Consider the following 27,025-nt stretch of genomic DNA (forward strand, 5'->3'; position numbering starts at 1 on the left):
GTTTAGTTCTGAAAGATTGCTTTCATAGGAATTAAATGACGTCAAACCGTTAAATGGTTACAATTATTTATTTTTTATTTATTTTTTTTTGTTTTGTTTTAACGATGGATTTTACAAAGCAAGTCAATCATTCATTGTTTTGTAGTACATAAATTTCATTCTCCGAATGATCGTAATATGGATAAAATAATAAAATCAAAACTGTAATAGACAAGCCAACGTTTAATAATATTAAATGAATACATCGAATAGCGTAACATGTTAAAATATTTGAAAAGATTCCCGTACGAAAGAAATCGTCCCGAAAACGCGGAGTGATACATATATCGCGATGACGTCAAAGTCCCACCCGTGAACTATTTACCAGTTTCCGCTGTTATGTGAGCGGGCGTTGTTCGTTCGTTAGAATCGAAGAGGAATGCGGCCATTTTAACGGGCGGGTAGGCGATAACCTGATTTTTCATTCGAACTAATACTGAAAACGTACGGAGTGTACATATATTTTAGTGAAACGATATCACGAAAGTGCATTATATAGACAATGGCCGAAAGAGAAGATAACGTTTACAAGGCAAAGTTGGCCGAACAGGCCGAACGTTACGATGGTAAGCCTAACGGTTTCATCTTGTTTTTTTTTCTAAATTTTACTCTAACAAACTCGTATTTGTTATACAAACGAATGAAATATTGTAAATTCGATCAATTACTCGCGCATTTAAGATCATTTCTACAAATCTCGAAGAATTTACCGCATTTAAGGTTTTAACGTTAGGCTTAACGACGCATAAATCGACAGAGGTCAAATTCTTCTTTATGTCGAGTTATGTGAATTTTCTTATGGGAAAATGCTGTAATTAAGCGTTGATCAAATGTAAAAGTTGCTTGTGTTTAGTAATACGTCTACGTCATAAATAACTGTACACACTTAGTGTTAGGTAAATATTATTTTAACAGTATTGTATATATATTTATGAATTACAATAGTATTTGTTATTGATCTTGCAAAATCATTGCATGTGATATGTAAAGTACACATACATATACATATGGTGTGTTAAAATTTTATATAGGTTAATATGTGTATGTGTAATTGTGATTTCCTTACATATTATTACAAGGATTATTATTAAAAAGAGTAAAAGTATTAAATTCAATTTTTTAATTATTAAAGAATAGTCAGACTGATTTTTGTGTAGATTTTACTGAAGTTTAGTTACGAAATCACAAATAGTTAAATTTTTGGCACTCGTGCGGTTTAGGGGGTATGGCAGTTTGAAAGGTTTTCTTCCATAAAATTAAGCAATTCTAGACCGACTTGAATGTTTCTGAACATTCGAGTCGGTCTAGAATCGCTCGAATGTTTGTGAACGGTTTGTATAAAATGTGCCATAAAATAAATATTGCAGGAATATTTGCTGCTCTGCAGCGAAAACAAGCTTGAGCGGTGGTGTCTTCGAATGGTGCATGCTCTGTAAGTATTTCTGCAATTTTTTTGTTTATTGTGTGTTTTATATGGATCGTTCCAAAAAATTATACTTGTTTTGGAAATATTCGAGGGAAGTTAGTTTAGAATCTCATAATTTTTATGGGAGAAAACCTTTCAAACTGCTATATCCCCTAAACTGCACAAGTGCCAAATTTTTTACTGGTTATACTTTAAAATATAATGTTTTAGTTTATTTATGGATTACAATCTTAATATTCTAAACTAATAAAACTTAAATAGAAAACAATTTTTTTTTTAATAGATTTTATATTTAACTAATAATTAATCAAGTCAGCTATGATATATATTGTTTAAAAATAAAATTGGTATTATGCTGAAAGTTCAAAAGTAAAACAATATACTGTTGCATCATATTAAGAAATTCATTTGGTTACTATTAGTTAGTTTTTTTTTTAAAGATTACCATATAAAATTTACTCTGTAATATTATTCAGAAATCAAGGAAATTTAAGGATTATTTCAAATTTATATAAATTTTAATATATAGTTAAGATTGTGTTTACAAGATTTGAAATTATAATTTCTTGTGAAATAAATTTCACATATATACAACATATGATACATATTTTATCAGAAATGGATAAGACATTAAAACTTCTTTATGAGAATTGTCATATGATTTGATTAATAAATACTTGATCACAAAGTTATCAAATTTAAGCATTCATTACAGAAAATTTCCTGTGTATAATTTATGAAGAAATTATCTAAAATTAAAGATTGAAAACAATTTTGTAAATTTGTAATTTTATTTTTATAAAGTTGATATTTATTCTTAAAAATGTTGAAACATGTCTCCTATTAAGATTTTGTCGAAAATAAAACTGTTAGAAATGATAAATTGCATCATATTAAATGAAATTTGAAAATAATGTAGCTGTATTATATTGAATTATTCAAAAAAGTTATTTTTATAATAATGCTTATAATAGTTTTTAATAAGAAGAAAAATTGGTGTCTTAAGTCATTAGTTTAGTTATTTTCATGAGAATATTTTAATTTTGCTTTCTCTGATCAATTTACTTTCTTTGAAAACATGTAAATTATTAAATCTGTCTCTTGCATATAAAATGTTTCATTATTATGAATTATGTCATTATTCAAATGAAAAGCTAGATAATATTTAGACATCAGTATATCTTATAAATTCTGGGTACTTACTGGTAAGCAGGGGTGCCAGCCAATTGATGCAATCTAACTCTAACCTAAACTTAAAACCTAACCTACCCATTTGGGAAATCCTCTCTGAACCTATTAGGGTGCGACTATGCAGACGCAAGCGAGTGAATTTTCCGACTGAGCGGGAATATGTGGCGAGAAGAGGCGAGACGCGATAAATACCAAAACTTGTCAGATATGTGTGAGTACCAGAAATTCGCTCTTGTCAGTGTTATTTCTCGCTTCTCGTTTGTGCATGGTTTTCCTTTGGGAAAACTAAATCGCTCGCAACCTCTCGCTCGCTCTAATTCGTGTCTGCATAGTCGCACCCTTATCAACCTAATGTGAGTTGGATCTCATCAATTGACTGGCACCCTGCTAACCAGAAAGTACAAATTTCTGTACAATTGTCACAATCTATCTGAAGATTGTGACAAATTGTACAGAATTCAGGTACGCTTAAAGGCTTGTTCAGACACATTCAGTAATTTAATCGCTGCAAATAATGTAGTTAGCATCTGCAGACAGTAGTCAAATAGTTTAGTGAAATGATTTAGTTCAGTAAATCCATTCAGTTCTACTTTTCTGGTTAAGTAACTGCTTCTCTTACTGTCACTAATGAAATAAACATGCTCAAACAGGATTGTTTTTATCGGAGTTCATTAGCTCAGTATTTCTTATAGCATTTGTTAATCAGTAGTGGATCCATAAGTACCCAAAGGAGAATTAACTAAAAAAATTAAAAATATTAGCATACTTAATAAATATCAACTTTTATGCCTTTGTGTCCTTAACTTATATATTTATGCTTAAATTGTCAACTAGTGCTTATTATACTGTATACGAGTGACTATGCTGGCTTCGAGTAGACCACTTGACTATTATCCAATATAATAAGTCCTAGTAATAAGTTAAGTCCTAGTTGACAATTTAAACATAAATACTTAATAAATATCAACACCAAACGATCGCCTAATTATCGGGCTACAATATGGCTATTCATATAATCATTTAAAATAGCCATATTGTAGCCCGATAATTAGGCGATCGTTTGGTGTTGTTATTATCTACTCGGGCTGTGAGTTGATGTTTATATATTAATAAATATCTTTTTTATTAACAGGTGTGCAATGATTGTATTGATGATTGATAAATCATAATTGCCATCAAATATTTTTAAAAACATTTTGAAGTTTAAACAAAACTTTTTTTTTTGATTGGAATGACTTGTGTCCCTGTGGCCATCTTGTATCTTTGTATCTGCCACTGTATTCAGTATTGCATGAATACATTGGGACCAGGTTTTTCTCATTTTCTGGTCTTTTGCTTGTCCTGGGATTCTGGGATAAAAGTGAACTGAATCCCGGGATAGAATTAATTATTTTTAAGTAATACAAAATATCATGAAATCAAATGATATAATTATTTTTTGTTTTTTAAAGTAATTTAATATGTTCTGCAACCTCCAAAATCATATTAATAATGCTGTGTAAGATATATATTAAAAATTACCTTTGAATTACATAGAAATTTTCACAAATAGAAAAAGTTTATTAAAGTTTGCTGGAAACTGCATACAACAACAATAACAAAAAAATGCATTGAATTGAGTTGAAAATTAAAAAAAAATGAACTTAGATCAAACTTTTAACTTAAAAGGTAATTTTTGTATTTTAAATAAAACATAATACAAAATATTATCGTAAATTTTTTATAATAAGATTTTAGAAAGCAAAGATGGTCAATACTCCAATCACTCGATTTGTATTTTAGTAATGAAAAGTCCTGCTACCGAGAATGCCCTTTCCGATTCAATTGATTCGAGTGGAATTCTGTCTTCTCTTAAATGCATTAAACACATGTTATGTGTTTTTTTTGCCTGTAGCCTGGAAGATTTCTAGTTTGTTTTTGAGATTGTAGTACTTTTCTGGCTCTCTAGTATTCTTGATTTGCCTACTTGGCTGCTTTAATAGAAACATCAAGCTTATAGTCCAATAATTTGGCAGTTCGTTTGTCTTTAATAATCAGGTTTATGAAGAAAAACTTCATACTTGCAGACTTCATACTCGTTTGTATCCTTGCCCAATTTGCACAACTTGGCATTATGCAGTTATTGAAGCTACTGGCATGATTAAAAATTAAGACAGCATAAGCACAATTATTCCAGATATTACAGGTTCTGACAAGTAAAGAATTTTCAGAGTCCTGCCACAAATAAGCTACATATTGATTATTGACCATTTGTGACATGTCATAATGAGCAAAATTTAAAAAACTAATAACTAGGTTTAAAATTAATTAATACAAATGTGTTCTGACAGTTTTAGTTAATTATATTTTCTTTTTGCAAAATTTCCTCTACCTTAACTCAAAATAAGAAAAAAGTGAACTTTTAAGAAATTTGTGGAATTTCCTGGGTTAAAAAAACAACAGAGATCCCGTTTGAGAAACCCTAGTTGGACTAATACAATTGAGCTTGCTGCATTGCATGCTAACTGTATTAGTCCCAGATACTTTTATGCACTAAACAATTTAGTATTAAATGGCTACTAACCACTTGATTATTGAACAAACCTCAAAAATCTTCTTGAACTAAAAAACTTCTGAGAAGAATTGCTGTATAAAGTATACACATTTAGCAATTGAGATTTCTGAGAACTGTATAATCTTGGTAATTCAATATATATGGAACCAGAACAGTGTTAGATTGTTGGATTATTGGAAGTAAGGTGAATTCAGTGGTGTAATTATTAAGAAAAAAAACATTTGCTTATATGTGTGATATTAATACATTGTATTATTCAAAAACATTCTTTTCTATTAACAGGATGCCAGTTATAACTTTAATCCAATGTTTGATACCATCATCTGCATTGCTCTGCTAAGACTATCACGTTTAACTATTTAGCCCAAGTGACTATGCTGGCTTTGAGTAGCCCACTTGAATATTTTTGGAGTACGTGATGTTATATAGTTTTATGGGGTATGGGTGCTGACGTGTGAGCAATAGCAAGCACCAAAGCAAACGTCTACATTTTTTGTAGAATAGGCAGCATGTTGATGCATGTTAAAAACTGATCTTTGGCAGTGAATATCTCATAATGGGTCAACAATTTGGGAGTGGTGCAAAACCCTCATTCAGAACTTGAATTTTACCCTTTACACACCAGCTGGCATCACATTAACAGAAAAGTACCCAAAAATCATATGTTACTGTATTTTAGATTTCTCAAATTAATTTTCATTCCTTTTAAAATAATTTTCAATTGAATTTTGTCGTCTAAGTGCACTGCTGTTACCAGAAATGATGCCAAGTTACTGGATTCCCACAAAATTTAATTGGAATTGGTAACAGTGATGATAATATCCAAGAGCCTTCTAGTGTCAGATTCTTTAATGTGTTTTACTGGTGATTGTGTGAATTACTGAGATTGTACTGTACTGAAATTATCTGGAATTTGCATAATGTAATAAAGAAAAATTATTATTTGGACTCTACAATGGTAATTCTAAAATTTTGAATTATGCAAAATAATATATAGTATGGTTTTTATTTTAATAAAAATTAAAGTGAGATTTATTATTATAATTTATAGTTGGATAAAATAATTTAATTATTTCATTTCGTGTGTGCATGTGTGTTTGTGTTCATTTCATTAAAATAATTATCTAGATAGTGTTCAAAATCATTTATTATGGAAGAGAACTTAAACTAGCTTATCTCCATAGTAATAAACTAAAATTCTGTTGCATCATTGTTGAAACATACTTGAGTGTTCTGCCAACTTCTGCATTAAAATTTAAAGTTATGGAATACTAACTAATTTTTCATAACCTCAAAAGTAGTTCACAATTTCAAGTAATGTGATTAATTTATGTAAAAATAATTATAATATATGATTTTTATTTGTTAGAAACATGTTGGGGAAATTACAATCACAGTTTGTTTCAGATTAATTTTATTTTTTAGTTGCAGTTTAACTGGCATGCTGGTCAGTCCACAAAAATACGGTATCTGTACTCATCATGTTATAAGAGAATTACATAATCTTTTCTCTTATTTCCAATATAATTCATTTTAACTTTAAAAGCAAGTATTTTGTCTGGCAACTTTTGATAATAACTGGCTTTGTCCTAATACCTTCATTCCTGTATAATTCCAAAATTTCCAGAGAATAGTTTTCAATCGATTGTTTGTTGCTGATTCATCAGTATTCAACCTTTCACGGTGAGCTGCTTATAGATATTGCTGTTTTCCTTTTTGAGAATCATCATTGATTCATTTCAGAATTAGGCTCACTAAGTTTCCACTTTAAGACTTTTCAGCTTTTTTCAGTAAAATAGCATGTGTGAATGGGACATTTAGATGCTATAATTGCAAAAAAACATTTACCATATATTATTATTTTGAAGTTGAGTAAACTACTACAGAAGGGCATACTAACATTACTATTCTTTCTATTGTATTTTCTTTTGTAACATACATTTTTTGCTTTCAGTCAGCATATTTCAATTTATTTGAATTGCTAAACAAAGCATATGTAAAGTTGTTGGAAAAAAGGATCAATTTTACAATTGAATCACTTTGGCTAGATTTTGATTATTATATTTCTTCAAAAGCTTTTCTTTTTCAATGATGCTTAAATCCTTTCTCAGCATTTTCATACCAAAAAAAGCACAAATCAGAATTGATTACAGAAAGATCAAAAGGTTATTTAAAACCTCCATAAAATAGCTTCAATGATTTCTTAAAAGAAACTCTGACCATATCTACTCCCTCTTCATTCTTCAACATACATATGTACCAATTTAACCTACAGATTATGAATGAGATTGACTTCTAGACAATCCCATTTTTCTGATGTTGAGATGACAGTATACTGTATTATAAGAGCCTGCTCTGTTTTTGAAGAGGAAGTTGGCAAGATGAACTACATGTTGTTATATTAAACTTTTTTTATTATTTTTTTCTAATTCATTAAAGCAGAAGTACTGATTCTCATGATTTTGTTAACATTAGAAAGACCAGGAATTATACCATTATGGGTCATTATGACCATGTATGAAAATGCGATTTTCAGTGCTTATTTTATTCAAAATCAAAATCTTTATTCCATTTAAAATCTGAGAAAAGCCATGACCATCAACATTTATAAAACTTGGAAAGTTGACTAATTTACACATCAAAACTATTGATAATTAGATAAATTATAATTAATAGTAAACTTACTATTTCTTGTTCATTGTGGCAACTCTCACAAGTAACTTGCTTTTTGATGCTTCTGGTGCATATTCCACACACATTTCTTACACACAACACATGATGCATTGATCTTATTTTTGCATTCACATTGATATCAATGTTTTCTTTTTTGTGCTGCTTTCTGTTGTCAATTACAATGAACTGACACCAGTAAACAGCTGCTGGCCCATTTACCTTTTTTTACTCTTCCCACAGTTATTCAGATAACTGAAGGATGAAGTCCTTTTTCATAATTTATGCTCCTATTCCCTCTTTGTACATTATCCATGCATTAATGGCTGCAAAGTCAAGCATGTTGTAAAAAACATGTACAGGTCATCTTCTGGAAAAAGCTTTCACTGAATACAGGCATCACATGTCAACACTAAACTTTAGTTTAAAAAAAAAAACAGTTTCAAGTTTTATTTTCTTGGAAGAATTAATGTAATATATTCTTCTGAGGATTGCATTGATCAGTGTGCAATGGTCACGTGTAATTGCCATGCCAGATTTCTGGAACTTTGTGGAATGTAGATCAACATTGTCTTTTTGTGATGGTAGCAAATCATGCCTGCTTTTGTTTACAGTGTGTACAAAGATGGTTTTTTTTTGTGTGAGTGGATTTACTAACTTCAGCAATGTGAAGAAATTGTCAGTCAACAATTAGTCTTTTCCAAAGTATAATTTCACAAGTTGAAGTACAACATTCTCCCCAAGCTGTTAGTCTGATAGTTGAGAGTCATCTTTGCCTAAGTATGGCAAAGCAGTCATGGGTCATTCCTAAATCAAACTGATAAAAATTGTACTTCATTTTTAATTGCAGCTGACAAAAATTGGATACTCATATTTGTTACTCATATATGATGTCTGTGCACATATTTTAGCAGGAGCAATTTGACTTTGAGTGAAATGGCAAACAAACAGTAATTTGAAATTTTTTCTTTAAAGCACATTCTGAGTTTTAAACAAATTAGTCTATAAATACAATAAAATTTGTATCGACTTCATCTTTATATATACATATATATATTTATTTATTTATTTCATCTTGATGCCAACAATGTAGCAATTCTTGATAGGATATCTTAGTAAATGTTTCTAACAATTAACAATTACTGGAGACTGCTATATTAAAATAAACAAAATTAGGAGCTTAGAATTATTATTTATAGAAACTTTAGGAATCAGAAAAACTGAACTCTTAATCAAACACACAACTCAGATGTATCACAAATGGTAAGATTGAATGAAAAAAATCTAATATGGTGGAAATTGTATTGCTTTTTAGGCTTTAGTGAGTAGGGTACTTAAATTGTTTGCACATACTGATTTTTATTGTAAAGAGAGTTAATCAACTGGTGATTCTAATAAGTGAAACCCATTTAAGCTAAAATTTATAATAGGAATGTACTGATCATTGATGTTTTATCAACAAGAATTTCATTAATTGGTAATTTTCATAAATCGTAATATAGTAATGTTGACAAATATTGATAAACTAGCTGGGGTACCCAGCTTTGCTCAGGGAGTTGATATGAGATTGTGTGGTAGTTGGAATAAAAGGATAAACTTTAAAATATAAGAGGTAAAAAAATTCTATTGAAAATATATTCTAACTATTTGCAATACTTGTTTATAAACATTTTTCATTTTGTTATCCGGGTATGTACAAATTTTTCGAATTTCCTACTCAAGAGCAAGCTATGTATAGTTGACTGTGAGAGAAGCAGGAGTCTTTGAGGTTGATGCTGCAATGTTTTAAAGTGTGTCCTTGCACTTTGTTAATTGTAAAACTGTAGGCTAATTTGATTGGAAATTGCAGTCTTTTAAATTGGAATGTCAGTTCGGTAGAGATCAGCGGTATTCTGGGGATAAATACTTTGTCCTTTGTCCTTTCCAGTCATAAGTTTGTCTTCGATGATGTTATTTGATAGCTGTTTGACGATCATCCTTGTTCCATTACATAGTTTTGGTGAGTTCAGTTCAGATTTCTGAGTAGTATGGTCGGAGATCCAATTTTCAGTCGAAGGCAGTGTAATGGCATTCCTGGTACTTGCAAACAGTTTAGAAATTCTGTAGGGAAGTTGGCACTTTCTTCAACGTTTACCATCGTGTCGATCAATTTGTATATTCTATCCTCACCGGGGATTTTCTTTTGAATATTAAAGTTGATATCGTCGACAATACTATTTTTAGTTCCCAAAATTGCCCTTTGAAGTAGCCATTCCAGATTGGTATAGTTGTGAACAATGTTTGGATAAATTTGGTCGATGAGTTAATTTTCAGTAGTGGCTATGTTGCAAAAATCACTGTTGAGTTCAATGAGGCTGGTTGTCTGGTCAGTGAGATATATGCCTTTGCCTATTTGTAAAAGTTTTTGAGCAAAATGTGCTGCTGTTTTGTCTTTCGAGAGTTCAACTCTCATATTTTTTGTTAGTCGCAGTATTTGTATGTGTGGCCAGAGATGTGATTTTTTTAAGCATGCATTGATCTCGTCTGCTGGTGTTGAATTGGGGAAGTGTTTGTCGAAAATTTCAAACGTTCTAAATGTTTCTAATAACGGAATTTTCACTTCTTTTTCAGTTCTTCCCTTTGTCACTGATAAGAAACTGATGTTCAAACCCACGACGGATCTTTCTTTATATACTCCCACCAATAGGTAGTCCCACCCATACAAAAAAGCTTCGAATGGTCCACAATGTTCCAGAACATTCCACAACATTCGAGAGTGTTCTGGAATGTTCCACAATGATCTGGGATGTTCCTGAACGTTCCAGAACATCCTGGAACATTCTGGATTGTTGTGGAATGCTTTCAAATACTCTTGAATGTTCTGGACTGTTCTAGAAATGTCTATAGGGCAAAACTTCCAGCCCTTATATCTTCAACAGCTTGCCCTTCAGGTAAAAATGGGAACCTTCTTCATGGATGGGGGATAGAGGGCTACCATACCATATAACTCCCTTGATCATACCAGGACTCGTTTTTGAGTTTTAGTGGCACGCACATTTTACACTTACCTTTATAATATATATTGAATTGATTACTTCAATGTTGGAAAAATAATGAAAAATTGAGTTTTCAATAGAAAGATATATAATTTATTATTTCTGTAATGAAATTTAAATACAAAAAATTATTTAAAGTAAAATACTTATGAGTTTAATTCATAATGTCTTATAAAAAAATCCTTGACATAAATTAGTGGTTTCATGTTGTGATTTTGACTGGGAATGCAGATATAAAAAAAACTTATTTTAAATCACAGAGACCAAACACTAATGATTATAAACTGTTTTAGCAGGTAAGATACTCTGTATCTAAGGAAGGGTACAATAAAATAATTAACAGATAGTAAATGGTTTTCAGGTGGTTTTCTGAGAAACAATATTCTTGAATGGTAAACAAGGTAATAAATACATAAGCTTGAGGAAAGGGAAATGCATCAATTAATGTATTTTTTGGTACGTAATCGGTTATCCGAAAAATAAGTTATCCGAACAACCCGTCCCCAAATGATTCGGATAAACGATGCTCTACTGTAGTTAGAAAATTAATAGGGTTATTCCAATGACTGAAGACATCTGTGGACAAAAACAGCAGCTTGGATGATATGACAAAGACTCATTTTATACTGAATGGGTCTAAATGTACAATAAATAAGTTCTTGCTGTTTAATGTTACCACAAATTGAGAAAACCCTTTCACTATCAGTTGATGTAGGTTTGATAGTTTAGAATGTTTCTCTACATTTCACTATGTTTGCATGTCAACACTGTCATTTTAATTTTTTCTGCTTTGAAGTTTACTTTTACTATTGTTTGAATATTAATTGTAACAGTTCGAATTATATTCTAACTTTGGCTCATTTCTTCCTGAAGCTTTGAAGCCTAAAATTCCAAAAAATTCAAAGCTTTGAAGGCTTTGATTGATATCCCTATTTTACCCAGATATAACAATGTCCCACTATGCTCAAGATACAACTGCTGCTTTTGACCAGTGTGATATGGTACATATTTCTTGAAAACAATGTCTGAAGCCAATGATGCTAGCCAATTTTTTTCATATGTTCAGTTGTATGAATAAAATTAAGATGAATGGACCAACCTAGCCTTGTGCCCTCAACAACTTTATTGACATTAAAGACATCTATAGGGAATTGAAAAGTTTGCTGTAAAATTAGTATCTGGTGGCTTCACCTAGCATTTACTGCCATTACCTAACCACTTGGACTTTCTATGTATACGTTGTTTTATGCTCTTATATACAGTTCCCTGCAGTCACATAGGAACTCTTTCCTCTTCCAATCCCACTTCTCCTATTCTTCCCTTTTCTCTTAAGGCATATATTAGCAAGTCCAGCCTTTTCTTTCCTCCTTGTACTCATTCATTTGTGTGACAAAAGTGTGACAAATAGTTGTACAAGCTATGATGGCTTAATAGTAAATTGTAATCTCATCAGTTGAACTTGTTGGGAGAGGGGTTTGCTTCAGAAAATTGTTTTGTACACACATTACATCAGTGATTCCCAAAATTTTTTGAGCCACTATCCCCTTAGTTACATAAACTTATATCCAACACTCCCAATCCATTTTCTCTTATGCGAGAAAGGCTTGGAAATATTCTTAGAAAAACTTTTCTATGAACTTCACATTTTGTGTCCTTAACAAATATTGTTCTTTACATCTAGAAACCATTAAATGTAATGTTTCTTATTACCTGTTTCAACAGAGAAAAGGAAAAGGTTGTTGGTGATCTCAACCCTTGCCTGTTGTTATCATTCAGTAGCCTTTTTCCAGTGCTCCCTGCTGCCTACTTTCTTAATTTTCTCCCTTTAGATTTACTCACTGCCTATGGGGGCAGTAGCACCCACTTTGGGAACCACTACATTACATACACATACTATATACAGACTATATGATATAGGTCTATATGCAAAAATCAAGTAATCTTACCAGTTGTTTTCAAAGAAATGGTAGTAGCCACATATATTGTATTCTTTATTTTTATCATGATATTCTTGAAGATTAATTACTCAGACATGGATAATTTTCAGTTTGATCAATCAAGTGTATAACTTTTCCATTGTCCCAAACAAACTTGCAGGCTGCCATGTTTGTCTTGAATGAAGATCATGTGTCTCCTATATACCTTTTCCTTGAAGAAACTGTCATGTGAGTTTTGTCTGAGACAGTTAGTGTTATCTACTTAAAAATTGTATTGCAAAAGAGTCATACAACTATCATAAGACTAATTAAATTTCCAATTTCTTACCAACACACCTGATTTATTATACAGCTAAATCATACAAGAAAAATCAGCTACTGTGTCGTTGGTTTAATGTACACACAATCTCATATTCTCTAGAATACTACACAATAGCTATAGTAAATGACTTTATTAAATGTTATAAAAAGATGATCATATCATATATAGTAATCATTAACATTGATTATTATACATACTCATCTTAGTACAAAAATCTTATGGTATGATACTTTTCTAATGATCACAGGACCTTTTTCACCATCTGACATTGTTTTTATTTACATATACTATGTCAGATTTACAACCAGGTCATCAGAGTAGATGTCTGTTGTAAGTCATGGTATATCTGTATTATAATTTTACATTATCTTTCAAATTTAGATTATTTTACGACTGTAATAGTAATTCCATGAAAATTTTCAACATTTGAAGAAGCGTAAGTAATATTTGAAATACTTTGTTTTGATGTTGAAAGTTTTTTTTACAAAGGTCTTTAATATGGAATCAATGATTCTTATTGAAATTCAATGATTTCATATTGAAAAAAGAGAAATTTCCTAAGGAAAGGACAATATAGAATGTTTAATATCACTTTGAAAATCAGAAGACATTTGTGTTTTCAGTACTTATGGAATAATTCAATATATTTAAACAAGACTTTTCTTAAAGAGAAAATATACTAAATTTTGTGGTTATTATTGTTACATAAGTACTTAATTAATTTTGATAATACATATAATTAAATTGGAACTGAAGAATAGAAGATTTTGTACAAGCAGTTTTAACATATTAATGGTCAGCTCTTAAATCCAGTATTTTTTTGTAGTCTTAATTGCATTTTTACAAATTAATTTTTTAAATGCAACATAATGTTTAATTTTAAAGCAGTTTATAAAGACACATTTTCCTGTATAGATATGTTACAGTATAAACATTTTTATTAGGGCTGATCCATTGTCAAATGTAATCAGTGATCCAAAATAAAATTCAAATTCATTAACTAAATGAGCAGTAAATATTCAGATTACAAATTTAGTATGTTTTTAAAATATCAATACAATAGCATAGAGATGTGTTTGCTGTGAAATTTTAATACAGACAATACAGTTTAAAATTTTAAATTATATTGTGTTTATATTTTTGTGTTACTATAGTATAAAGAGTATGGTATGTAGTTTTCAAATACAGTAGTGTGTTAATTGTTGTATTTGTATTTAAATTAGCAAAATAATGAAAATTTTTATTTTTAATCAATATTTATGAATTCAATACTTTTAAATTTATTGGAACTCTACAAATTGGATGTTTTTTATCAGAAATATTTGTAACAAATTGATCTCCAGAATAAATCATTTAGTTGCTATCTAATTTAAATTTTTATTTATAATTTTGGCTTTTTGTATATCTTAACATTTTAATATGTAAGTTAACTTTTTTCTGTTTTTTTGAAATTGAAAGATGCATTATTCTTAGTGAATAGTATGATCAAAACGTTCTTACTTCTTATCTATTTAGCAAAAGATGGTATATGTAAAAAAAATATAATCACTAATTTTATAATTTTATAGAAATGGTAGAAGCAATGAAGAAAGTTGCATCATTGGATGTAGAACTAACTGTTGAAGAGAGAAATTTATTATCTGTGGCTTATAAGAATGTAATTGGAGCCCGGAGAGCTTCATGGAGAATTATTAGCAGTATTGAGCAGAAGGAAGAAAACAAAGGATCTGAAAACAGGCTAGAAATGATCAGGCAGTATAGGTTACAGGTAACAATATCAACAGGAAATTTAAAAATTTTCATTAATCTTAATATAGTATTTTTTGTTTTTAATTAAATTTAAATTTTGTATAATTTATTGTAATACAGTAGAGTCCTGAAAACTCAGCCTAATGTGGACCGAAGGGTGGCCGAGTTTGTGAAAATGCCGGGTTATCAGGAATGGGGTTAAAAAAGAATAAGTACGAGTGTTTCCTCAGAAAATACTATACTGTACTTGTATGTATTGTTTGCTTGAGAATACAACAGAGAATAAACTGCCCAAATACCTTTAAACAAAGGAAAAGTGTGTACTTTATGAAGGCATACAGCCTTTACTACATGAAAATGAAAATTAATGAATACACAGTGTACAGTAATTTACCTGATAAGACAGACCTCAGAAAAATACTTTGAGGCATAAAGCTGTCTATAATGAAAATTAACTAGGTGTTTTTTCGCCCTGCCAGGGTGTGGCTGAGTTATCCGAACTGCCGGGTTATTGAGTGCCCGAAACCTCGGCACTTGATAACCCAGCGGTCCAGAAAATTTTTAATAATTTGTCCAACACTAATTTTATTGTAAATCTGTTTTGTTTCAAATAAACTTAATGTTCATATGATAATTTGTTAATAGCTACAAGGAAAATGTTTAATTTGAATCAATTTAAGTTTTAATCTAGAATCAAAAATCATTAACAGTTTAAGAAATTAAACTTAAAATCTATCTTTAAATCAAAATCTATGAAAATTGTGAATTTCTAGAGGAAACTAAAAAAACAACTTAATAAAATAGTAATAATAGATGAACATATTGGAAATTAAAATAACTAGTCAATGAAATGAGAAGACTTCTATTACAATATTTTTTGTTACAAAGAGTAATAGCTGAAACAATTTGTAATTTATATAATTTCTTATTATTACTACTACAATCTAAAAATTATTTACTCAATTAATTATTGATAATCCTACACTGATTAATCTATGAGATAAAAATAATTAAGCTATAAAATTTTTAGTGCTAAAGGAAAAAATAATCCTTTAATTTGACACAGTGATTGCTTAAGATACATTATAACAATTGTCTCCAACCTATGACGTGTACCAAATATTACTCCCAAATCATATATCTGTCCCAAGTAGCTTTTACTGTTTTAAGTGTTTTACATGTAGCACTTACAAGTTTTATAATCAAATCAACATTTGATATAAACTTAAAGCATATAAACTTTTGAAAGATCAACTAGAATTATTGGATCTTTCTGCAAATAATTTTTATAAAGACATATTTAAAGGAGTTTGTTAAATTTTTTACAAATCTGTCAGATCATTGTTTTAAATCTTAGAAATTACTGCTCCCCATGTAAATTTTCTTTTTTACCTTTACAAACAAACTGTCAAAAAGAAATATATAAAATCAAAATTTAAACATCACTGTCCAATGAACAGAAAAAAAAAATTTCTCCAATTATCTCCAATTTTTATTATATTCTTTTGAAAAGACAGGTATAAATTTCACATTTTATTTATCTGTTGTTACTCAGAAATAAAAATCATCTTTATCTTTGCTTATATTTTTCATATCTGGCCCCAGATTTTTTTCCAGTTTCTTATGAACAGACTTGGAAAAAACAGATTGTAGCCCCCTGTATCATAAAAATAAAATGCAATAAATAATTTTTAAAATGTAATTTTTCTTTTAAAAAGTAAATCATTAATTCTAATAGATGTTAATTAAAATTTCAATTTTAGAGAAATCAAAGAAAATGTTTTAAATATGGATTTATTTAACAATTTTTTTTTAATTATATTAATTTTTCAAAATATTTTAAAATTTTAAGAATTTCTTTGAAACTTTTAAACAATTACGTTAGAAAAGTGGTTTTTGGATTTTTCAAGACAGACTTTTTGTAAAACAGATCTTATGCCTTTACACTTTTCATCAAAGAAAATTATACATTCCATCCTTATATTTTTATGTATTTTATTAGAATAAAACTAATATTTTACTATAGCTTTGGTCATATACAATTATATTTGATACAAAAATAAAATAGCATACAGAGAAATTGCTAAATGAAATAAAATTTTGTTGTAATGTGAATGTTGCAGTCACAGCTTCAATGATAACTTACAATGTAATAATTTTAATCAAGTGAACCTGTTAGTAGTATAACAAATGTTTTTAATGCTTTATTGTATTGAAGCTAGTGGATAGAATATCAATTATTGTGAGACCTAGAAATCAAAAATAAACATTCATATTGATATGTTTTCCTGCTAGAAAATATTGTGTCCTGCTTGGGAGGTACACTAGAATGGTCATTTTCTAATTTTCAGTCTTTGTAACTTTAGTGAGCTAATTACTGTAGTAATTCACAGTAGAAGTGACTGTTATGTAGAAGAAAGTGTAGACTAATTTTTAAATTATAATCTTTATATATTTTTCTGAATATTACAGTAGAGCATCAATTATCCGACTCAATTGGGGACTCAGGTTGGTCGGATAACTGAAAAAATCGGATAACCGAAAAGAACGAAAAAAAATACATTACTATAGTATATTAGTATATCGCTATTAACCAACTTTGCATTGAATTTTCATCAATGTTAAGCCTAACAAATTTTTTTTTTTAATAATAATCGTCGCTATTGTATCGTTAAAAATTATTTTTAAATTATTTTATTGCTCACAAAACAAACAACCACTCATAATTAGAAAATTAAGTCTCGTTTAAATACTGGCCTCCCTTCAATGGTCAAGCCATGTTGCCAGCGCTAAAACACTCAAAAATTTAACAAAAATAATATTAAAGCAGCCAAGACATAGCTAAATATTGTAGTGCCATATCACTAGCGGACATTTGAAATTTGCCGACTAGAACAGTCTGTTAACCGATGTGACGGATAATCGATGCTCTACTGTAGTAGTTTCTTGTTGCAATATAATGTTCAAAAAATTAATTTTAAAAATTTAGAAAATGACAGTTTTATTATAAATATACAGTACTATGGATATAGTGAAAATGGCTTACAAAAAGCCATGGAACAGATTTTGAATATCACCATTTTATATACTACTAATAATTTTCTCAAAGACTGTCAAAGTGACATGCTTGTCATTCCAAATGGCAATCAAATCACTGATCTTTCTTTTGTCTTAAGGTATGATATTTGCTTTAAAAGCTTTAAAAATTGCTCTTTTCATATTTTTGGATGGACTAAAATTAAAATGAAGGAGTGTCAAATTAATCTTGTTTATTTCCATAAAGTAACTTTATGAATTAGTAACAACTTCAGAAAGATCTAACTGTATAATAATAATTATATTAACATTGTAATAACAATGCATGAAATATTTATCAAAATGAAGTTTAAGTTCCAGTAAAGTTCCCAAATTCAATTTAATTAATAGGAATATTTTTACTATTATTCATGAACATTTCTTGCCTGCAAAGATCCATGAACTCAGGCTGTTGAAATTGATTATAAATGTTTATTTGTTCTAATAATGATACTGCTGAACAGTTTTATTTCACCAATGCATGTCTGTTCTGATTCAAGTCTGTTGTATTTTGAATGTTAATTTTTTTATTGTATAGTTTGTCTTCATTGTAGCTTTAATTATTTCATATGTGAGTGTGCTGTACTTGCAATTACTTGTATCTTTATTATTATTATAAATTTTGGTAGAATGTTATGGAACTGTGAAAATTTTTTTCCTCTTATATTCAGTATAATTTTTCTTGAAATGATTCATTAACTATATACAACTGAATTTGACTTGATTAGTAGAATTTTAAAGGAATTTGGAGATAGCTTTCAAGAAAATTTTTTAATCAAAGCTATTTTTATTTTTTCTCATCTAAAACTAGAAAGATAATATCTTATTAGGTTAAGACATTTCTATAAGTATTTTATACAGGTTTAATTTTTTTTTTCTTTTTTTGTTTGTTCAATAGAAAACATTTTTATCAACATGCATTTATTATTTTGTGGTCTGAGATTAAATATCAGAAATTTTTTTACAGAATTTTATATTTAAAATCATAAATAATTCTTTCATTAACAAGAGAATAAGATATTTATTCTTTTCTTCCAGCATATTGTAAATTAATTAGTAATAGATAGAATTATTAACTATTTAATGAGTTAAGTAGTAATAAATTTCACAAGTACCAGCTTGAAGGTAACTTGCACCTAAGGCAAAACTGATTTTTGCTGCCCATACTTCTAGAGTGATTGCAGTAGAGTACTTTTAGCACTAGTACTGTTATATGAGTTTTTTAAAACAACTTTAAAAAATAATAAACTTTTTACAAACCTATAATCAGCGTGAAATATGTTCAATTGCTTACGCTAACATGGTTATAGGTTTGTAGAAAGTTTATTATTGTATTCTTCCGGCGTGTGTCGATTATTTATTTATACAACTTTAAAAAAGCATTCATGAGACTTTATTGTATTCAGCTTATTTTTTCTCCTACCTTTTGAACATTTTTGATTCCTCTTTTTGCTGCTTGACACAATTGCCTCATTGCCCCATCTATTGAGTTGGTGTTGAATTCAGCTAGTAAAATTCTTTTATATAATTCCTTGTAGCCTTGCTTATTATGAAAGTCTTAATTGACTATTTTTAAAACGATATTGATTATGATTTTTTAATAGGTGGAAGGAGAATTGAGAGAGATTTGCCAGGATATTTTGGATGTTCTGGGAAAACATCTTATACCAACTGCTACTACTGGAGAGTCGAAAGTATTCTATTATAAAATGTAAGAAATCTTTCATTCAAAATTGCTAAAATTTTAATCAGTAATAAATTAAAAATTTTTGACTATTAATTCAGTAAATATAATTGTTAGACAAACATGAAAATTACTTTTACAAAATTAAACCTTATACAATAGTTTGAATCACTGATGTGAAATGTTTAGATCATTTACACATTAAATTATTAAGATGAGTATTTTCTGCAAAATGACTTTTCCTAGACAAAAGTAATGTATGTCCTTATAGTTTAAAATTGTAAAAAGTATGCCCTTATGATTTAAAATTTCTGTAGAAATTCAACTGTATATACTTATACATATATATCTAAATATATAAAATTGCTTGTCCTGACTGACTGACACTCATTCACTGACCGATTCATCATCACCCAAAGCAAACCGCTTAACCTAAAGAGGTGAAATTTGGTAGACAGTTAGGCTATATCATGGAAACGCACACTTGGAAGGTATTTTTCGAAATTCCCCAGCGGGGGAGAGGGAGAGCATTAAGGCTTAACTGGAAGAATGGCTTCTACTGTACTATTTTACATGCGATTTTTTGTTATGTTTAGTCTTCATTAAGTACTTAAGTGTATTAAATTAATAACATTTAAGACATTGTTATAAATATTTTTATGTATATTTCGATTTTTTAACTAAATGTTCGAACCTTTTTAAATTCAAATTTGTTATTGGATATTGGTTCGATTATAGAACGATTGTAAACATTCCATAAAATTGATCAAATTGAAAATAGTTTGTTTGATTCTCAGCAATTCTCATCATTCTCGGTGGTAGGTGTTATATAACAATTACTATGGTTGTTGAAATACTGAATATAAATGGGGTTTGCTTGCAAAACCTCCGCGGGCAAAGTTGCGGGTAACAGCTAGTATATATATAAGGTCTGATTGAATAGTAGTGAGACTAATTTTACTATAAATAAATTATTCAAAATTGTTACATTTTGATGTTAATTTCCTCCAAAGTAAGTCCCTTCATACATAATGCACTTAATCCATCTTTTTCCATTCCTCATAGCATTCCTGGAAAGGCATTTTCATCAAACTGTCTGTTATAACTTTTTGGATGTTTTCAGTGGTTTCAAAATGATGACCTTTGACTTCTAATTGTCATTTAATCTCATATGTTCAATGGATCTGTAAGAATGATAGTCCACACGTGTTCAACACTATCGCCCAAAGTTGAAGGATGTCCTGATCTTGACCCATCCTTTACCAATTCTCACTCTTCTGAAAACATTTAATGCCAGTGAAATACTTGAGTACATGATGGAACTTCATCATCATATGCAGTTTTTAATGTATCATAAGTTTCAGTTGTACTTTTTTTCAATTTCATATAAAGTTTCACCAGATAGCATTGTTTGATACTTTTCTCTTTAAGTTTTTATTTTAAGTACATTATTACCACCATGTAGCAGGCACAAAAAAATATAAGCTCCCCACATCTGTATATTTTATCATAAAGTAAAAAGATACTCTTGCATAAATTATGGCCATGACAAAAGAAATTTAACACACACCAGGTATTTTTAGTGAATACACCAGAACATTTTTTGCAGATAGTGTTTGCATAGAGTTGGTCCATATTGAGCAGCTCTTGTAGAGGATCAGGATGCGAAGTGAAACAAATGCTCAAGAAGTATTACAGATTTTTATAAAAAGAACATTGCTTTCAAATACATAAACATGAAGTAAAAAATTTTAAGATGAATCTGATCTTTAAATGTCTATCTTTTTAATAAAGGCTTTATTTGAAAAATATTTTTCTTAACGTATTTGTCTTAAAAGTTTATAACAGGAATTGGAAACAGCATGTGAGTGATTCAATTGAAAATTTTAGTGACTAAAAGTATTAAACTACTAATTTAAAAAAATATACAGTATACATATATATGAGATTAATCAGTAGTAGTAATACTGAGATTGAAGACAAAGTATATTTTAACAAAAACTATAAATACAAAATGAGATAGGCATTAGAGTATAGATGAAAATAACTGAATGTAAAGCAAAAGTAGTAGTAAGAAAAATGAATTAAATGAAATGAAACTGTTAACGAAATTTTTGAGAATGGTAAATCAAAATTAAATTAGACAAGACTACTTATACAGAGATAAAATCAATAACTGAATAATTGGGAGAGTTTAGATATTTACCAGAAAACAAAGCTGAATAAATGCTGTACAATAAAAAAAGTTTGGTGTGCTCTTTTTCCAGAAATTCATTTATTTAATATTTTTTCAATTCCTTTGCTAAAGACACCTTTAATTACTTGACTAAATTAGGATTATTTTAAAACACTTGTTATCTTTATCTTTTTATTTTTTATTTCTTCTCTTTCTGGAATAATTAAATATTATAATCAGTGTTTTAATTTTTTAAGTGCTGATTTTAGAAATTTATATCAAATAAAATTAGCAAATTAGTTTATTTGTTTTGTTTATCTTATAAGTATGAGCACATTTATTAATAATAAAGCTTTTTACAAATAATTTAAATCCCTGCTAACTCAGATTTCAAATAATTTGGACTGATTTAAAATTTCTCAGCTATAGAAAATCCATAATTAATATTTTCAATATCTGAAAGTCTTTGATATTGTGCATAATATTACTGTAGTCAGTAAGTTAAACTGCTGATACTGTATTGTCATTTTTGAGCTTATTTCTTATAATAAATTTAGCAGTATAAAATTTTCAATATTAAATTTTTTTTCTTTTAGGAAAGGCGATTATCATCGTTACTTAGCTGAATTTGCTACAGGTAATGATCGCAAAGAAGCTGCTGAAAACAGTCTAGGAGCATATAAAGCTGCCAGTGATATAGCCATGACTGAGTTACCACCAACTCATCCTATTAGGTTGGGTCTGGCTCTGAATTTTTCTGTCTTCTATTATGAGATACTGAATTCTCCAGATCGTGCTTGTCGTTTGGCAAAAGCTGCCTTTGATGATGCCATTGCAGAACTTGACACGCTTAGTGAAGAAAGTTATAAGGATTCCACTCTTATCATGCAATTGCTAAGAGATAACTTAACACTTTGGACTTCAGACATGCAACATGATGGTAATAATTTTTCTGTAAATAATATATATATATACAGTATAATTTCAATCTTAGTCTAAAATTTAGTTACAAAATTTATTTGTATTTATTTATTTATTAAATAACAGTATAATTATAAAAATAGAAAAAATAGTTTTAAACATTAAAAAAGTAATACTATAGCAACTTTTAATAAGTTTATTAATAAATTAACCAAATTTATTAATGCAGTGAAGTTTGCTGCTGCATATTCAACAGATGTAGCATTTCTTCAATAAAATCAAATTTACTTGTAGAAAAAATGTACACTCTAAATATTCAAATAAGAAAATGAGTTTGAGTGCATAAATTTATTTTGCATCTGATATTCTATCCTATTCTAGAATATACTTAGGCCTTATATACTTTTAATACATAGGATTCATTTATTTAAGTTATGGTTGAGAAACTTGATTTAGATTCAAAACACAATTTACTGAGTTTGAGTTTGTCTTCAGTATTTTGTACAGTTTGTGATTACATTATAAGGAATTATATTTATAATACATTTTGAAGTATTGGACTTTCTCAAATATCACATGAATAATTATACTTTTTAGGTAAAAGCTGACATATATTCTCATTTAGCAAAAAAATATTAAAGTTTTTTTGTTAGTTTTCAAATTCAAAGTTCTATATTTAAGCATTGACATTTTTTAAACAATAATATTGATCTCTCTAAAAATGTGAACTTAAACTTAATTTAAGAGTTGATTTAAAAATAAATTTGACATAAATATGACATTTTTGTTTTTAGGTGAAGGAGAACAAAAGGAACAGTTGCAAGATGTTGAAGATCAAGATGTTTCATAAACATCTCAGGATTAAACAAGATCTGTACTAATTTGTTGGTGTGAAATGCAGACTGTTTGTATTTGCATATGTTGCCATGTAGGGTATTTTGTTTCCTTTGCTCACCCCCAAATCTCCCTGTGAATATGCTATATGCAAGTGGGCACATTTTTTGTGATTGTACACTAGACCGCTTGCCTAGTTACAATATGAGTGTTTTGTGCTACTGCTAATACTAGATCTGTATCCTTTTAGAATCCATTGCACCTTTGCCAAGCAGCCATTTACAAAATTAATACCATTTTCTTACAGTTTCACTCGTGTTGTGTGTTTTGTTGTAGGCCTTGTGAATGTTCCTAGTTGTCATCATACAAGGTTATTTCTTGTACGATTTATCTTCAGTCTTTGCATATGATAAAAAAAATAACAAAAGGTAACATTTGATTTGTGTGAATTGCTTGCTGCTGCTGTAGTCACGTCACGATCAGTAACAACAGATAGTGGCTAATAGCTTGAAACCATGATTAGAACATTTTTAGAGCAAAATTGTCTTGATACATATTGCAAAGTTGGATTAGTATTAGGTAGTTTGGTTTTCTAACAAAATTATTGAATAATCTTAAATATATTTATTTCATTAATTGTTAACCATCCAAGGACCAAAATTATTTCTATGTTTATTATGTATAAATGTATTTTAATGTTCCTGTTTTTCTCCCTCTTCTACCATAAATTACTTTATATTAGAANCATTTCCCATCAAAGCGAGAGTTTTCGCAGATAAGGGAAAAACAGAGGATGTTCTAACTTCTGTGAAAGGAAGTAACATCTGTTATCTATTTTTCCCACTCTAAAACGTCATTTTTCTCACCCAAACGAAAGAATATTTTATAACAATATTTAACATTATTAATAAAATTACTGATTTTAGCCCAGGGGCCTTTCAGGTCTCACACATTCAGACATGTCTCAATGTAGCTCAAGTTTGTGAATACCCTCTGTGTATAGAGAGAGAAAGGCTGTTGGATAAACCTTTCAATTACAGCTGCTTGAATTTTGTCAGATTAGAATCTATGAGCTTTGAGAAATGTTTTTAAAGGTCTGAAAACATGGAAGTCACAAAACAGCATATTGGTGTTGCAAAATTCCTGTCTGAAGTGATGCAGCATCCTCCTTACAGTTCTGATGTGTATATCATCTTGCAGCTTTGGACTGGACTTTTTAAAAAATTTCTCAAAACTTGCAGATTTCAGTCTGACAGCAAAATGAGAGCAACTGTAACTGTGAATGGTTCATCCAGCAGTCTTCCTCTTTTCATGGAAAGTATGGACCATGAGTGTCTGAATGCAGTTGGCAGTTTTCTATGTAGCATCTAATGCAACCTTGTCATTATTCTGTATATACTTTAATGCTGCTGTTTTGACCACTAGATACCATATGTTTAATACAGTGCAGTCTGTTTCATTTGAACAACCTTATATTAACTTACATATAATTTGTTTTTCATTAAAAAAATTTTTCCAACAGGATCTTGTTTGCAGTCACAGTGTGGAAGTCCTAAAGTCAATACCCACCCTGTTATCATTGCTCCAGTTAATAAGAATTCAATTAATACCAGTGTCAACAGTTCTGTTTATAGAACATTGGTTCCCTCTAAAGTAAGATTGGTATAATTTTCATATTAAATATATTTATTTCATTAATTGTTAACCATCCAAGGACCAAAATTATTTCTATGTTTATTATGTATAAATGTATTTTAATGTTCCTGTTTTTCTCCCTCTTCTACCATAAATTACTTTATATTAGAAGCACTCTGCTCAGGGATGAAATTTATTTGAAATTTTGGTTTAAGAGGAAGTACAATTTGAATACAAGACTGCATTACTTGTGGGAATCTCGACAGCTATTTCTATACACTTTTGGAAATCTTAGTCTGTTTTTAGCATCTAGGGTAATTTTATATAACTGAAGATTGAAAGAACTTTAAGCAGAACTTTGTCTAAATAATTTTCATCTGCAGTTTATTTTTTTTAAATACATGTTAAGCTTAACTGTGAATTTTTAATTTAATAGTGCCTAACATTTTCTCGACATTTTGGTGTGTATTTTCGTCATTCATTAAAAGGAATGAAAAGGAAGTGCCAGTAGATTTGGGAACATTGTCATGAATGTAAATTTTAATAATTATAAATTTGATAATGTATTAGCAGATACAATATGTAAGTTAGATTTACATATGAACATTTAATATGAAATTCTTCCAGTTTTCTTCATTCCACATAATAGCTCGTCGTGAAATGCATTTCTTTTTTTCATTCGTGAAATATCATAAAATCATTCCAGTGTGATGTGATTTTTTTCTTCACACAAATATTTTAAGATTAGCACTTAAAAATTGTTTTGTCTTTCTAATTTTGAAACATGAATACCTTCATCTGTTTTGTGTATTTGTATAATTATTGAACTAAAGAAATCGTTTTCAAAGTTTTTCTGATACTTTAATCTTTTATTAAAATTCAATGTTGTGTGCACAAAGTGAAATAAATATCAGACAGGGCTTTCAGTATTTTCAAACATTAAGTGAAGCAATACATCTTAATTATGAGGTTCTTTGTAGGTTAATCTGTAGTCTGTATTTGAATAGAAATTCAAATCTTGTTCATATGGAAAAAATTTTTGTGATGTATAATCTGAAAGTGCAGTTAAATGGTAACGTGCACAGCATTAATAATCAATACAAAGTTGGTCACACCTATGTGGTGCACTGTAGCTCAGATATGCTGTGTATCATTCTTATGGAAATAAAATGTTTTCTGTAGTCATTCAGCTTGTGTCTTAAGTTTTTTGATATTTGATAAAAAGGATAGTCTCTCTATACAATCTTTCCATTAAAAGTAATTGTCCCTATGAATTTCTTCTGATTTTTAAATAAGATACTCTTTTTTTTAAATGATTTTGATATGTAATAATTAAGAATACTTTTGCTATTTGAAAGTCAATTGAATATCCTAAATTGTTGCACTGTTAAGTGCAAGCAAATGTTAAGGTATCTCTTATGACAAGTAGCCAAACACAAATTAAATTTTAATACACTTTCATCCATTCTTCTATTTGAAAATAAAATCTAATGAAGATAAATGGAACTTCTTTCCAAATACAATATCACGGTAAATCTCATTAACCAGCAAAAATCTTTGATTCTATTAGTGAATATGAATTTGAATAATTCCTATGTTAATATTAATTTGTGCCAATATGATAAAACTGGAAATATTTCAATCGTAGATTATAAACTATATTAATAATAAAACTAATAATTTATCTACCTACAAGTTTATATTTCTTAAGAGTAAAATTTTTGAATAACACTGAAATATTTTATATATATATATATATATAAGTAAATTATAAAAT

At 29.0% G+C, this 27,025-nt stretch overlaps 1 protein-coding gene across 1 annotated transcript; it reads left to right on the forward strand.

Moving 5' to 3' along the window:
* Positions 1–351: 351 nt before the first annotated feature.
* Positions 352–24,162, forward strand: LOC111637166 (14-3-3 protein epsilon). Its single transcript, XM_023382590.1, has 5 exons — positions 352–605; positions 14,743–14,942; positions 19,603–19,709; positions 22,455–22,798; positions 23,574–24,162. The coding sequence occupies exons 1-5, from the start codon at positions 542–544 to the stop codon at positions 23,627–23,629; spliced, it is 771 nt and encodes a 256-aa protein (XP_023238358.1). The 5' UTR covers positions 352–541; the 3' UTR covers positions 23,630–24,162.
* The last annotated feature ends 2,863 nt before the right edge of the window (positions 24,163–27,025 follow it).

Source organism: Centruroides sculpturatus, unplaced genomic scaffold, assembly GCF_000671375.1.
Source record: "Centruroides sculpturatus isolate CEXI.00-Female unplaced genomic scaffold, Cexi_2.0 scaffold1080, whole genome shotgun sequence".
Taxonomy (NCBI): Eukaryota; Metazoa; Arthropoda; class Arachnida; order Scorpiones; family Buthidae; genus Centruroides; species Centruroides sculpturatus.